At 41.0% G+C, this 15,916-nt stretch overlaps 3 protein-coding genes across 6 annotated transcripts in view; 2 read left to right on the top strand and 1 right to left on the bottom strand.

Moving 5' to 3' along the window:
- LOC136444765 (KN motif and ankyrin repeat domain-containing protein 1-like) overlaps positions 1-1,617 on the bottom strand; it is a 50,684-nt gene extending 49,067 nt beyond the window's left edge. For all 3 annotated transcript variants that reach the window (XM_066442496.1, XM_066442500.1, XM_066442498.1), the window contains exon 1: positions 1,488-1,617. The gene's annotated coding sequence lies outside the window, so the exon portion shown is untranslated. The remainder of the gene's footprint in view (positions 1-1,487) is intronic.
- A 359-nt stretch (positions 1,618-1,976) lies between these two features.
- LOC136444766 (tetratricopeptide repeat protein 4-like) lies at positions 1,977-7,770 on the top strand. Its single transcript, XM_066442501.1, has 12 exons — positions 1,977-2,148; positions 2,588-2,708; positions 3,147-3,308; positions 3,587-3,664; positions 3,988-4,055; positions 4,329-4,385; positions 4,554-4,640; positions 4,877-5,002; positions 5,570-5,670; positions 6,126-6,210; positions 6,334-6,416; positions 6,719-7,770. Exons 1-12 carry the CDS (start codon positions 1,984-1,986, stop codon positions 6,819-6,821), a joined length of 1,236 nt encoding a protein of 411 aa, XP_066298598.1. The 5' UTR covers positions 1,977-1,983; the 3' UTR covers positions 6,822-7,770.
- Positions 7,771-7,967: 197 nt separating this feature from the next.
- Positions 7,968-15,546, top strand: LOC136445253 (zinc finger protein 665-like). 2 transcript variants are annotated; one of them, XM_066443155.1, is made up of 4 exons: positions 7,968-8,100; positions 9,078-10,680; positions 12,322-12,654; positions 13,062-15,546. In XM_066443155.1, exons 1-4 carry the CDS (start codon positions 8,059-8,061, stop codon positions 13,952-13,954), a joined length of 2,871 nt encoding a protein of 956 aa, XP_066299252.1. In that variant the 5' UTR covers positions 7,968-8,058; the 3' UTR covers positions 13,955-15,546. The 2 variants fall into 2 exon arrangements, with proteins under 2 accessions (XP_066299252.1, XP_066299251.1); XM_066443154.1 differs by lacking the exon at positions 7,968-8,100 and adding an exon at positions 8,133-8,288.
- The last annotated feature ends 370 nt before the right edge of the window (positions 15,547-15,916 follow it).

Here is a 15,916-nt window from a genome sequence, read left to right as displayed (position 1 = left end):
CAAGTGGACTACAGTGCTTGGCGCTGTCACCACTTCTTCCCCCATCCCATACCCCATGACAGTCCCACTGTACACACACCATGCCCCTCTGACTATCCCGTTGACAAACCTACATTCCTCCTGGGTTCAGTCCTGTTCTTTCTTCCCAGGCATGAATACTGGGGTATCCAGGGACTAATGAAGCTGCAATCCGACCCCAGCTGGTCGCTGTGCAACCCAAAACGTGTAGTTTGTGGAAAAGATCAAATGGGACAAAGAGAGCTTGGGCACACATACCAGGGATCACCGTGCACGAAGGGCTAGAGGGTTTGCTCCAACTGACAATCAAATATCCTGCCCGAGTCTCCCTGGACACCACACATAGCCATGAAACTGAGATGTACGCTGCTTCTTACCACACACTCATGGATGGGTAAGGAGAGGTGAGATGTCAAAACCACACCTGGCCAAGACCTGTCATGGAAATCCTTGGTACAAAAAGAAGTTACGCAGAAGTTAAAGAAACTTCAAAAGTGACACTGGCTAGTATAAGACAAAAGACAAGTACAAGTTCCTTATGAGTAACAACTCATGAAATTTCATTACCTGCGAAAACTATTAGTGTACAAATATGAGATAAAATCAAGTACAGTTAATTTCACTGTTAACTTAAAGACAAAGATGCTGATTTTGTTTTCCACACATTTAAAAAGTTTTAAGTCTTAGTCATTGTCATGTTTTTATACAATTGGTAGAACGATACCCCGAAAACGGCTTACTTCATGCAAACATTATATATTATATATTCCATTTATATTACCATAATCACGTGGAAAAGCCTCTCCTCTCATACTAATAAATGATGATACATATATGCATGATGCGCTGTGCTATCCACAACAAAGATAGACACCTCAGTTACTTGTGTTCTAACGATCACACGGACTCATCTTACCTCTATGATCACGGGGAATCAAAAGTAAGCACTGTAGAACAACAGGGAATAGTCTGATCATCCGTAAATAAATGTAAAACTGAAGCTCCTTTGTGTTGTTTGGCAGCGAGTTGGCGCTAGAGACACCACAAAATGTCCCAGGGGCTTCCAGCGCCAGGGCTTACGATTTCAGTCGATTTGACAAACAGAGCAGTCGATAATTTTCACTGACACGGCAGTCGATTCCAGCTGCAACAAAGTTTGTCTATTTTCTCAAGTAACGAAATCTAGTAATATCAACACTTTTGACTGATAACAACTGACTGAAAAGTACAAATAAAACACATTAAAGGTCTTGATCGGCGACAAGCGACAGAGGTCGAGGCCTCGACAACATGTCAGCGACGAATCGGTCCCAACCTTAGGTCCGATCTCGAGCATAACAACCCATTTTTAGCAGATTTAACAAGCGGTAATCTACATTTAACCGACAGCTTCTGAAACATCATTATCTTATCTATCAATAGGGCCCGAGATCGGGCGAATTAAGTGTGAAGAGCGGCAGAAAATCTACCTGTTGCGCCGGAGCTCTCGTCAAGTGAGGACATATCTTGCCGCCATTACAGTCGTGCTGGGGAGAATGTGGGACCCGGATGTGGGTCAGGGCCGCGTGCTGATTGGTCATCACAAGCGCGGGAAAATTCCTCTCGGATTTACCTTTAGGCCAGTTCAAAAACTTTTACTGTTTCTTGTTAATTCTGAAATGATATAGAAAATCTGTAGATCCGTATCATTGTTTCTATTACGAGTGTTATTAAATAGGCTAAGAAGAAAGTAGCAGGCTGATAATATAGTGTCAAGAGCACAAATTCTCTTTTGTTGATTTTTTATTTATTTTTGAACTGCACACTAGAATTTAAGAACTCAGGAGATTTTGTCTGAATTTTTAACCCTTCTATAGTTATTCGAACGTGGAAACCAAAAAAGTAGTTGATGACTGCCTTAGAATTTCGAGAATAACGTAAAAATTCCACGAGAAAATAATGTCCAAATCCACCCTGATCCCAAAAATGGGCCCTTCCACCCTCAATGCATCAGGCAAGATGGCGGCCTCCAAGGAAGAAAAAATCCGTGAGATGATAGAAAAGATGGATAAAGATCTTGACGAGTGGGTTGAATCTCGTCCCAAAAGACAACCCGACAAGGAAGCATGGACGGAAGACAACTGGGAAGAGGTACGCATTTTTTCTGTGCCCTAAGGCCATGTATGCCCCATAGAAGACAGCCACGATCGCCCCCCTCCCCACATCTTACGCAAGAGTGGCAGGAAGTTGACAGGCATGGACACAGTCACGCTGACTTTTATTTCAAAGTTCAAGTTAAAAGACTATGTTTTATGGTTTTGTTAAGCTACGGGCTAATGTACAAGACTGCAAGTAAAACAAGCCCTCCAACAGTCGCCGCGGCTAATGTCAAAGTACTTTTCTTTTGTATACTGATGTGTTACGATTTTGTGTAAAGGGCTTCCCAATTGGAAATCAGTTATAATTTTGTAACTGAAGGGAGTAGCGTAAAGGTTCATAAATGAACAAATAAAACTTTGTGAAACATTTTGTATCAGTTGCTTTTCGTTCTTGTAACATACAGTTACATCATTGTTGTCATTTTGTGTAGGAGATGAAGAAGCATCCTGCCTTCTGCTCTGAGCCTCCAGAGGATATTGATGATGCAGAGAAGTACCCAGCCTGGGCTGCCCTACAGGCTATTAAATATGACGAGGATGACACCCCTGAAGGTAAGCCTGTGGATGTCATTTCTCATGTAGGGTATGATTTTCCTGTTGGTAGGAAGATCTCTTACATATTACAATGCATGGGATATCATAGTCTGATAAACAATGCAACATCTTTGTCGTGGTGTCAAGTGGCTAGGCTAGCAGATACGAGATCATAGATTCGATTCCTGGTGTTCCAGGCTAGACGTGTTGTCCTTGGGAAAGGTTTACATGACTTTCCTCACTCTGCCCAGGTGTAAAAATGGATACATGATCTAATCCAGTTGTTTGAGTAATTATTTTTGGCGATACATGATGATTGAGTTAGCACTGATCGAACAGCACTTTCCTGAATTTTTATTGTTGTCGATGAGAGCTTTAAGAATTTTTTTTCTTAAATAGCTGAACTGCTCACTGTATTACTGAGTCTTTGTTTTTTGTCGTGGTTGTTTTTGTTAGAAAAAGCCCTGCAGTACAAGGATGAAGGTAACTATTACTTCAAGCTGAAGCTGTACAAGAAAGCGACCATTGCCTACACCATAGGCCTTCAACAGAAGTGTCAGAAACCTGAGGTTAATGCCATCCTCCTGACCAATAGGGCTGCAGCACACTTCCATCTAGGTAGGAGAACTATCTACTCAATACGTTTGAGGTCTCCCCATTGGACAACTTTAAACACTTTGGAGTCATTTTGTTGAATATTGATTGTTTCATCTGTGTTCCTTAAAAGCTGGTAAGCCTAGGGCTGTACTATGGGTTGATCAAGTTAAAAAATCTCCTTTTCTGACTCTTCCCTTTATTACTATTTTCCATTGCTCAGTCATAAATACATATGGGGACATATGCTCAGTGGGGAGGGGATAGTGTAACCTCCTTGACTGTACCAATGTTTTTTGCAGGTAACAACAGGACTGCCCTTGGTGATGTTACCAAGGCAAAAGAGCTAAAGCCTGACCATGTCAAAGCTTTGAATCGGGGTAAGTAGATTACAGTCATTGAAAACCATTGTCATTGAAAACCATTGTTACTAAGTCAGTGATCTTTCAATGGGTTAGCAATGCCCGTTCTGAATCACAAAGTCATAGCCTACAATCTTTTTCATTAGTTTTCAGCCTGTCGGAAGTTCTGAATCAGACATGCACTAGTAGGATGTTGCAATCAACTGCATTTGGCATTCAGAGTCAGCTCTTTATTAGAAGATTCACATGTATGTTAAATAATCTGTACATCCTCCGAAAAAGGTAATGATAAGCTACTTGATGATGTTAATGTCATGCGCCTGTGTTGCTGATTCCTACAGGAGCCTTGTGTTGTATGGAGTTGAAGCAGTTTGCTGATGCTGTGACGTGGTGTGATGAGCTGCTCAGAATATCCTTTACTTAACTGTAAAAAGTGTTTAACATCTATTACACAAGTCACTAAGTCCAGTACTCCAGTACAATTCTTTTGTGACAGTTTCTGGCATACTTTTACAGCTTGCTGCTTGCATCGTTTAGACTTTTAGCGTAGGAGTTCTGAGTGCCGCAAAAATGCATAGTAACAAATGGTTTCCTTCTTTTGTTGTCTTGGAAAAGAAACCATTATTGCTGGTGTGTTAAGGACGTATTATTTGAAGGCTGGTTAATTTCTTAACGATGGTACTTGACTCCAGAGAACAAGACCATTCAACAGCTTCGGTCAAAGGCAGATAAACTAAAGGTATGAAATAACTCCATGTAGAATGTGTCTTTTTGGTTTGTCATTTTACTTGTATTTTGTAGATTCAATTTTGGGATGTATTGAGCAAGCACGAGTGGCTTGTATTGATTTCATTCATAGTTATATTTTCCTTTTATTCCATGTCTTTTTTGTTGGTATTTCTATCAGAGAGCTCAGGAGAAGGACAGAAGAAAAGCTCAAGCACAGGAGAAAAAGCAGAAGGCCCAACACAATAGACTGCTTCAGGCTATTAAGGTAGGAAACAAATCTTTCTGCCCATTACAGGGTGACTTTGAGTTAAATCTGTAACAGTAGCTATTACAGTGCCAAATGTTTAAGGTGAACATATGGTCTGAGATCACTGCTAAAAATAGATTCTTATAAGGTTTTATCTTTAACTGACTCATGAAATACACAATCCTAGCAAAAGCCCATGTTTGTATCAACCTAAATGTACTTGTTAAAAAAAGAATCAATGACAACTGTTCCAGTCTCGAGGCATCCAGCTCCAGATGCCAGACAGTCGTGACTCTAGTGACGAGGATGACGTGGCGGAATCCATGGACCGGCTTCAGCTGGCCAGCTTGGAGGCTTCCTTTCCCAGCACTGGGGCAAAGGTCAGATTACTTGAGCTGTTAACCTGGATGCCAGCCTTGTCCACGTGGCCACTCCCACTCGTCCCTACCCTGGCAATCAGTGGGAGTGGACTGAAGCTAGCAAGTCTGGTATCCAGGATACTCAGCTATAGGCTTTGCCTCTATCACTCACTCAAAAAGTACTGTAAATGCATTTAAGTTTGCATGGTTTTTATTTCGCGGTAGAGAGAAAATGGAGTGTTCGAGGTGGTTTTAAGTTTGCGTTTGAAACATTAGTAGCGCTACAGTCAAAGGTGGGCAAAAACTTTTGCGGTGGTTTTAAGTTTGCGGTGAACTCTTCAGTGCGAACTTAAAACCACCGTGAATATTTCTGCATTTACAGTAATTCTGTACAGACTTCCAGACATCTGTGACCTACTACTGGGTCATGTGACCAGGCAGGCACATGTTAAGTAGTGGATCAGTCATTCTAAGGAAGGTTGCAGGGTTGGATGAAATTCTGTGAGTTTCTATTTTTGTGTTTGAAACAAAGTTGATCATTAAAGAATGCCAAGTTGAAATAAGCATATTTTTTCTTGTACACTGCAGGTGTGCTTGGATGAGAATAACTGCTTGGTGTGGCCTGTGATGTTTATGTACCCAGAGTACATGCAGACAGACTTCATTCAGGAGTTCCACGAAGAATCAAGGTAATTTTTAGACTATACAAGCAAACTTTCATAGATACTAATAAGACATTAGAAAACTTCTATAAATAAGGCCACACCAATTTAATTTCTTGGTTAACAGATTTTTTTTTAAATGTTAGCAAAAAAAATCTTTAAAATAGAAGGCTGGGGTGAAAACTTGCACCTGACCCTGTTCACTCCCTGAAACTGTGTGCACCAAAGTGCAAACTTTCCTATGAGATTCTGTTTTCCTGTTGATTTTCCAATCTAGCATTTTTTTTTTAAATTCCGTAACCAAGAAATTAAAGTGGTGTGGCCTAAGTGTCAGGAAAACTAAAGACATGTATAGAGTTTTAACAGCCAACAATGCATGTCCAGGGTTACTGTGACATGTAAGGACTCCTAACTCTCATAGTCTTGGAATTTTACACAGTGGTTAACTTGATTAAACAGTGTAATATTTTTTTGCCTCACAGACTAGCCGACCATCTTGATGCAATGTTTGGCAGTGAGCGTGCGCCGTGGGATGTGGAAGGAAAATATAAATCTCACAATATTGAGGTCAGCAGCTACTCACTTGAACTACAGAAATCGTTTCACAATCATAGTAGTTCTGTGTTAAGTGATTTGCAGCAGAGTTGAAATGCTATATCACATTTTATTGACATGTTCTTGTTTCCACAGGTGTACTTTGAGGAGACGTCAAAAAGTAAAATTCACAAGGTGACTCCTGACACGATCTTAAAGGACATCCTTTCAGATCCTAGGTGACTGACCTTGTCAATCCTCAAAGTAGCTTTGTTAACCTTATAGGACAACGACTGACAGTAACTGTTCATAAAATATTTCGCCAGTCAGAGGCTGTTCTCAAATGTATTATCAGGTTCCTTTCCGATTTGGTATGAATTTATCCTCCTTTTAGCTCCCTTTCAAACTGAAGATTGTAAGCACTTAAATCTACTGGTAGATGAAGGTAAAGAGAGCCATGCTGCCTTGGTCACTTTTATGTTAGTTGTTGTTGTTTAACATAAACAGTTCCCATAGCTTACGTGTGTTTTTTTTCCTACAGGTACAAAGTGCTTGCTGGCACACCGTCCTTCATACTCCTGCCCAAGGCCTGCAGGTTTACTGAAGAATACCTCAGAAAAGCAGCAGATGCTTCTGTCAGCTGATCAAGAATAGACTCATTACAGCATCAAATTAAATCAATAGTGCCTCTGTCATGTTAACCCCAACTTTAAGATACCCCAAGTTTCTCACTTTTCTGTCAGTCTGCAACATTGATTTACGAAGTTAAGTTGTTCAAGATTTAATATATTAGTTATTCTAGTATCATGAACTTACTTACATAATAAACAATGTATCTATCTGTTCCCAGATATCTATATTGAATGTATATGTCAACAAATTATTATTATCTTCTTAGTTTTTAGAGCATAGATCTAGATAGTGGCTAAAGTCAGCTTTGCTATCCAATGTACCACTGCATTGCAATGTCAATTATGAAATGAAAATTTAAATTTTTACGAAGATGAATCCTGTTAAGTGTTAACATTGTACCAAGCAGGCACAGGTGTCCTTTTGTGCATTTACCAAGGAGGTTAGAATAAGATTCCTTGCATTTACTGAGCCACAGGTGTTCAGTACAAATACAGGTTAAGAAAATATTCTGATTCTATGGCATACCTTTGTTTTGATATAATGTTACATCTCTACTTGAACATCTCTACTTGTGTGGGCATCTGTTATTTATCCTAAAACAAGATGTAACAATGTTGCTCGCCGATTGTATTTTTTCTGTGCCAAATGAAAAAAAAGAACAGCTTAGATCAGCATAGCAACACTGCATTTGAAAAATATTTGCTAAGATTCTCTGTTTTCTCGCTATATGAGAAGATGAAGCAACTTTGTCATGGCAACTTTGTAACAGCAACTTTGTCATGGCAAGAAACTTATGATCTAGTCTTCCCTCAACAGTTTTACTACGGACGATTTAGATCAAACTCTCGTAGAAAACAATAGCTCAAAAAGTTCAATTGACTAATATTTCTGACTAACATCTTACATAGACTGGTCAAAACATATTGTACATTTGCGATTCAAATAAATTGAAAGAAAGTGTTCTGTTATCTTTTTTGGTGTTGATAGCTTGTACCTGGATGGAATTTGAAAATTGGATCTTAAATGCCAGAAAGAAAATTATTAATCAATTCATGTTTTTGATGAATGCCTTACTTCATATGATGAAGAGGGGGGACAAAATACATCCAAAGTTGCTCTCCTGTAAGTATAATTTGTACCTCCCCTCTGTGATTGGACTCGCCCATCCCTTACCTTTGACCTCCGGCATCATTCATTTTAAATCCCCAGCTAATCCATCGCAGGGGGTCGGAGCCATGTTGACCGTATATGCAGTTGGGGGTTGAGGAACAACAGTTTCACAGGGACAAGGTAAGGACCGTCGTGATCTCGGCGTACGATAGACGGGGGAGGGGTAGATGTCGGGAATGTGTGCGGGTGCAACTGTCAGACGCCTCCGTCGCTTTTTCCCCGAAAGGCGACGTGACGTTGTCGGGGGTTCAGGGCAAGTGTGGGGCGTTGGCGGACATCTTTTCTTTGTTTGCCTTGACGGTCTTTTGGTACGTTTCTCGTCGAGTTTGTAGCGAGATGAGCAAGATCGTGAGTTTACGAAGTGCAAGGAACGTAGCTGTCACATCCGGACACAGAGAGAGGAAAATTAGACTTGTTTTGAAGTAACATTTTGTCCCAGTAGGGGCGGATCACAGGGGAAAAACATTACCATATTTTTGGCGAGACCACTGGGGTGAAGCACAAAGCTGGCATCATACAAACAGCTGGCCAAACTTGGTAAAGCAACCGTGATAATGGAAGCCATTTTAACAGCAGACCAATCTGCTAAAGTTAAAAGTTTGCACTCCAAATTCAAGGCTGTAATTATAAACCTATTGTTACTTTGCTTATATTATTATATTAGTGCCACAAGTTATGATGACCACCCGTAGTTCATTTGGGCATATCAGGTTTTGTTCATTCCTTATCTTTCCTTTTAACATCCTGCATTTTTTTTCTATCCCATTCTATTCTATTCCTTACTGGGCAAATCCCCATCTGGGGCATTGCACCCAGGGTACATAGCATAGTGTGGCTGGTGGGGCGGTGGTGCTAGAACAAGTTAAAAAACAGGTACTCATAGCAAAGCAAAACAATTTGTGATGTGAACTATTCACACGGTTGTGAAGACCCATGAATTGGGCCAATCCCAGCTTGAAAGTGTCAATATTGTTGGTGCAGCTGTTATAACATATGTGGGTAAATTGTTCTACTTAATTACTGTGCGTGGGAAGTAACTGGCCCTGTGTATGTCTGTTTTGCATTTTTCTCTAAAATGGTTTCCTCTAATTTTACAGGCAACTATGGCATCCACATCAGGGCTGTACAGACATGAATCCAAGGGTCACAGCAAGGCCATCTTACACAACCTCAACCAACAGCGCATCGAGGATTCGCTCTGTGACGTCACCATTCTGGTTAACGGGCAACGTTTCCGCGCACACCGGGCTGTTCTTGCCGCGTGTAGTAGCTACTTCAACTCAGTATTCACCAGGAAGGAGGTCAGTAGCATGCAATATGTTGAAATCACGGACATTACAGCGGAGGGTTTCAGTCAGATACTGGAACACACGTACACCTCGAGCCTGGACCTGAACCCCGACAACGTTGGGTCAGTGTTGGAGGCTGCACAGCTTCTCAAGGTCACCTCTGTCTCTGAGGTCTGTTCAAAGTTTCTCCACAAGTTGAACAAGCAGGAGAAGCCGGGGGAGGACAAGAGTGAGCAGAGTAAGAGTTTCAGCGACTGCGATGAAGAGAAGTGGGACTTGTCTGGGAACGAGGGACAATTAGACGACAGCATGTCGACAGATGGCCAACAGGATAACGACGATGATGATGACGAAGATTATGAACTTCCCGGCTCTCATTCAAGCTTTTCACTAGAAGAAGGCTCAAAGAGAAAGTTGCACAGCGAGGGTGGAGACGAAAGAAAAGTGGCCCCGTTGAAGATCAAAATGCCTTCCTTGAAGAGACAGAAGGTGGATGAAAGCGGGGAGGAAAGTGCATCTGATGTGAGCTTCACGAACACGACAGGCTTGGAGGAGGGATCATTGGCATGCGAAGTCTGCGGCAAGATCTGTTCCAACCTCCACAACCTGAAGCAGCACGTCAGGTCGCACAGCAAGGTCAAGCCGTTTGGCTGCAAGATCTGTGGGACGAAGTTTGTCCAGTTCGGACACATGCAGCGACACGAGAAACAGCACGAGATCGAGTCCACTCTTCCATTTGAGTGTAGTAAGTGTGACACCGGCTTTGCCGTGCACACCCTGTTAGCCCACCACATGAAGGAACAACATGAAGAAGAAACAGAGGCGCTGTGTCGCTGTAAAGTGTGTGGACAGTGTTTCAACGAGTCGGTTGCCCTACACACCCATCTGAAGAAGCACTTAGGTGGACCGCCGTACGAATGCGAACATTGCAGAAAGCAGTACTCCGACCAGTGGAAGTTGAGTAAACACAAAGTCACTCACACGCGGGTATCCACACCGAGAAAGTCCAACCCTGCCGTGAACCGGCAGATGGAAAAGATCTCGACCCTACAAATGAAAAAGATTCAGATGGACGGAAATCCGTACGAATGTAGCGTTTGCAACACAGATTTCAAAGAACTGACGGACTTGATGCAGCATGTGCATAACACCCACACCAACGAAGAGTACCCATTCCGCTGCAAGCTTTGCAAGAAGTCCTTCCAACAGCACTTTGCCTTGTACGGTCACATGTCCAGCCATGTCAAGAAGGACGAAAAGAAGTGCGAGATTTGCGACAAAGTGTTTAAGGACAAGTGGAAGTTGAAACGCCACATGGGCGTACACGAGAGGTCAAGAATGTCAACCCTTACCGGGACGCCCATCGCGGCGTCGCTCGCAGAGGAGGCTGCAAAGAAACAAGAGGGTTCAGGTAATCTGCCTGATATGTCTGATTGGTTTATGGACCCCAGTTTACATTGTCCAGATGCTGGAGGCTTGCCGTAAGGCCACTGCTTTCTTCTTACTTGCCAACATTCTAGCCAGTTGACAGCCAGTCACATTCTTTTGAGCTTTTTTATTTCCAAATACTCCAAGCAAAAAATTAAAAGCTGGTAGAACGTAACCTCCTTGAGGGGGTAATAATAATTGTTGCTTTGGTATATATATGTTGCATCTTGATTGGAAGATATGTGTGTTTTTAAGATTAAGCTTTAAAGCCAACTGTGCCATAGAGAGGAAATGTAAACTACTGTAGGAAGAAAAAAATGTTGTTGAAAATGTCAGTGTCACCCAAGGACTGGATTGTGCTTTGCAAGAGTAATTTCTTAAAATCTACATTCATATATACCTAAGTTATGAAAAGTTACATATACTTATTTATTACTTACTGTTAGATAATGTCCTGCATATGTGTCTGTCACAATGGCTTATCCTAGTTTTTATGGTCAATCATTTTTTCTGAGAAGGTGGGTGTGGACTGGTCGCAATCTGTTATTTGAAGTACAGGACTTCCTTCTTATTCACATAAGATATACATGCTTAGGAACATAAAGTTTAGATTTTCAGCAAAATAAGGTCTCGTCTCTACCCATTCCTGCCACCTTAACTGATACCAATTCTACTAGTACTGTTAATGGTACAAGGTTGCATTGAATGCAACACTTAAAGGCATATCAAGAAAGTAACAACTAAGAGTGCCAAGTATATCAAAATCAAACTTGCAAATACCTTTTCTATCTTATCATAAACCTTGATCTCCTTCACAACCACTACAGGTAACCTCTTGTTAACTATCTAACTGATAAACTAGATAACTGCTATCATAACATTCCTCAAAAGTGATAAATTTCCCTGGTAATGCAACTTCCCTCTGGATCATTTGGTTGTGATTTTCACATGGTTCAATTTTCAACACTGTGCCATATTATGTATAACACAACGTTTCTACAGCCTCATTTTTACTACCCTGGACTTGAGTTCTGCAGAAATCTGGGACTAGTGAAATTGTGTCTTTGCTAACAGCTCTGCAACCTCACTTTCATTCTCATCATCAAAGGGGCCTCTTACAGTTCTTAACAGCATTTGGAGTTAGAAATACACAGGAGACCATGGTGTGACATGTTGTTTGAGGTCAAAACTGGTCACTGGTTTGTGCATGGGAAACTTTTTCCTTGACCAAGAAGCTACTTGGCGGCCCAGATATTTAGTCACTTTTTTTCCACAAGACCAAAACTTGAATACTAACAAACATTGATCTATTACTATTGAAAAGTATTAGATGTATCTTTTTCACAAACCATCAAACCAACTAGCCTGGAGTCCAGCCTTGTTAGCTCTAGTCCGCTCACAACGTTGCTACCCCTTGTTGTTGGCGGGGTAGCAATGTTGGGAGAGGACCAAAGCTGGACTCCAGGCTACAAACCAACAGCTGGAAAAAAGCTGCTAGGAGGCCCCATCTAGAGTCTTTTCTTCTTTAGGTTTACCTTCAATTTCAACCGAAATAGGACAAAAATAAATGAGTTTTTTTTTAGTTCTGTGATTCTCACCCGTCATTCTTCCCCTTCCTTTCCAGATGGCTATGATTGTGAGGTGTGCGGAGCAAAGCTCAAATCAAAGAAAATCCTGAAATGCCACCTGCGGCTGCACACGGGGGAGCACCCCTACACGTGTGCCGAGTGCGGCGCCACCTTTGTGCACAGAAACCAGTTTGACATGCACATGAGTAAGATGCACACGGGCGAGTTCCCTCACATGTGCGAGATTTGTGGCAAGCAGTTCCGAATCAGGTCCATCCTACTGACCCATGTCAAGAAACATAATATGGAACGGTCCTACAAATGTGACCAGTGCCCCCAGGCCTTCTTTGTGCGAGTGGAACTTGAACGGCATAAAAGGATTCACACAGGTGAGACCCCTCCCCCTAAAATAAAGCTGCATGGCCCTCTTGCTCATAACATTGTCCCCACAGTTTCCTAAAGGCTTTGGGTGTGTAGAAGTACCACGTAAAAGTAATCAGATGGATTCTTCTATCTGCATAAATCTTCTGAAGCCTAGTTAACATTGTATTTAGAAGAGATTGCTTTAAATGGTATCAAACATAAAATGTAAACAATTGCATAAGATGATCATAAGACCTATTGTAGCTGCTAATTGTTAGTAATAGATTTTGAGTTATATCAGTAAGCCCATTTCTTTAGAAAATAACACGAGGAATTAACAATTTCGGGAAATTTTATATGACAACCGTTTTAAGTTTGTACGTAGCAAATGTAATGTGTCTGAATCAATTTCTACTTACAAACTGTGCTGTAGGGGAGAAACCGTATGTTTGTGATCTGTGCGGTTCTCGCTTCTCCACGACGTCCGGACTGTACGCGCACCAGCGCACGCACTCTGCCGTGCGGGAACACAAGTGTGAAGTGTGCGGGAAGACGTTCAGCCAGCTCCACACGCTCAAGCAACACCGCAGCACCCACTCGCTCCCGTACCGCTGCCACGTCTGCGGGAAGGGGCATGCGCGGCTCGGGAAACTACGCGAGCACGTCTTGAAGTCTCACGGAGAGAACGAAGTCGCCCAAGTACCCAAACCACGCCGAAAGGGGCCACTCTACCCACAACTGGAAGACTACCAGTCGATGTCTGGAGTGGAGTCTGCACAAGCAGAGCCTCCTGCGCCAGCCGAATTTGTCAACCAAGAAGAGCCTGCCTCACCGTCTCACCACGATCTGAGTGCGGATTATGCCAGCGATGCTAGTAATGAGTCATCTAACGCTGCAGACGAGGTGCCTGATAGACCGTACCCCCAAACCTCCTCCATTAACGTGAACATTCAGGACTTGCAGGAGCAGCATGCCCGAGCCTTACAAATGGTAGACCAGCTGCAGGCCCAACAGAACAGGCCGCAGCCACTCGGGATGGCTGAGCTGCAGAACGCACCTGTCACCACAGCCCAACAACAACAACAACAACAACCAACCTTGTACCATCAGCAGTCCAGAACCATAAACATAGGGGAGCTAAGGAACTTGGGGTTTGATCCCAACACCCCTCACAGACCACCGGCCCCTGCGCCACCCCCTGTACCCCCACATACCATGCCCCAGGGGTACGGTCCTTATAATCTTCCCCCCACCTTTCCACCAATGATGTCTCAGCTGATGCTGAACCCCTCGTCCGAGGAAAGTGGCCTACCTTACGGACACTAACACAACAGCAATAGATAGCTGTAAGCCTAAAGCTACGGAACAATTGGACTTAATCAATGTATGAACTGACCTCCAAAGCCAATGGTCAAAACAATATGTGACTGATTACCATACTAATAACTCATATTCATGCAATTTTGAGATGACAGAGACTATGTACATATAATGTATTTAGATAAATCTACTGCAAACCAGAAATGTATAGTTTTTCTTTGTAACATTTGTAGGTACCTGTACACAAGCAGAGCAAGTATCTAGCAAATATCTTGCAAGACATTTAATCTGTGTCTCTCTCTTCAGTATTCTTTATTAATTAATAATCATTTATTTATAACGTTTATGTTGTGAAATCTAGGATAATACTCAGATCTAACATAACCCTGTTGTTGTTGCAAGCACATCATGTTTATCACTAACAGGTAATCCTGAAAAGGTAAATTTCAGTTTTGAATAAGGCCCTAGGGTCATACTTATATCCAAGCGTCCTGACCATTTAAATGATGCTCACATCATACAGACTCTAATATTAGCCCCTATTGATAAAACAGTTCAGCAAAATTATACCTGATTTGGTGTCAGCGACAATTTGCATGGACAATACAACTTATACTATGTTATAGTTTTGACAGCGAAACAGAAAAAGTAGATTGGGACCAGTCCACTTTATCATGTTGTAGGCAGTCATTATAACAATTAAGATGCTAGAGTCTTATCACTCTTATATGTGATGAAAGTGCAATTTTGTATTAAAAGCCATACATGAACACTCACAGGAAAAATGGCAATTTCTCATACTATAGTCATAGTAACATAATTATTTACCTTGTACAGTGTAACAATGTTGCTGTTTCACGTATGTATTGGTTACCCAGTAACAGATACATGTAGATCTACATGTAATATTATCATCATCTTAGAGACACTAATTATATGCAAATTTTAATTTCAGTTTCTGAAGTGCAAAGAATTGAGTTGACTTGGAAGACAAAGTATACTCCTATATAATCATCGTATTGATAAAACAATGTCTCTGGAAATTTTGTTTCTGAAAAGATATGCATTTAAGGCACTATTGATTACGTATATAGATCTTCTTTTATTTTATTTCAGAAAGTATGCTAATCTATATCAATCCATTTACTAACATAAATTTACCTGGCAATATTGTATCATACATTATATAGTATACATTCACATGTGTTAGCCGGAAAATTGTTGGAAATTCTCACTAGTTCACTTTATATTCTTAAGTTATATAAACACATTTGGACCTGTATTTAACATACTAGTACATCTATGTTCCAGAGGCTGCATCAGTGATCTTAATATAATCTCAAACAGAAATCTTAATTACTGTATGGGATGTGAGACATGAGTATCATTAAGTTTTTAATGTAGTGCAATTATGAATGATACTGTTAAGCCATACGATGTATGCACAACTGCAATAATAAGTAGTTGATCTGATATTTACTCTGGCTAATGAGTATTTAAATTCACATATATTCATTTCCTTGAATATTGACTGTCCAACTGTGATAGTAATACTTTAATCTTATTATTTTTCAAATAAAAACAGGTATTAACTGTTATAGTCATGTTTGTTGTTATCTCTATGATGCATTTAGACTTTATAAATACATTTCATTGTTGTTTCCATTTCATTTATGATTTTCATTTATGATTCATTATTATTTCACAATGAAAAAGAAGTGCAAATTATACAGATTCATAATTTTTAGCATTTTGAGCATACAGAAAAATGCAGTCAGAAGAGCTCATGAAGAATGCTGATATGACAAAAATTTACCTCCATGGTCATAAACTCATAATACTTCATTACTTGACCATTTGCTTTTAAAATGATATGAAAAGTCAAGTTATCATGTTACAAATCGTTAAAAGTTTGTAAAAATCTTAGCTACACACTACTGAGTATTTAGGTGCCTTTTCATAATGTAA

Source organism: Branchiostoma lanceolatum, chromosome 11, assembly GCF_035083965.1.
Source record: "Branchiostoma lanceolatum isolate klBraLanc5 chromosome 11, klBraLanc5.hap2, whole genome shotgun sequence".
NCBI lineage: Eukaryota > Metazoa > Chordata > Leptocardii > Amphioxiformes > Branchiostomatidae > Branchiostoma > Branchiostoma lanceolatum.
This window is presented reverse-complemented; position numbering and strand designations above follow the sequence as displayed.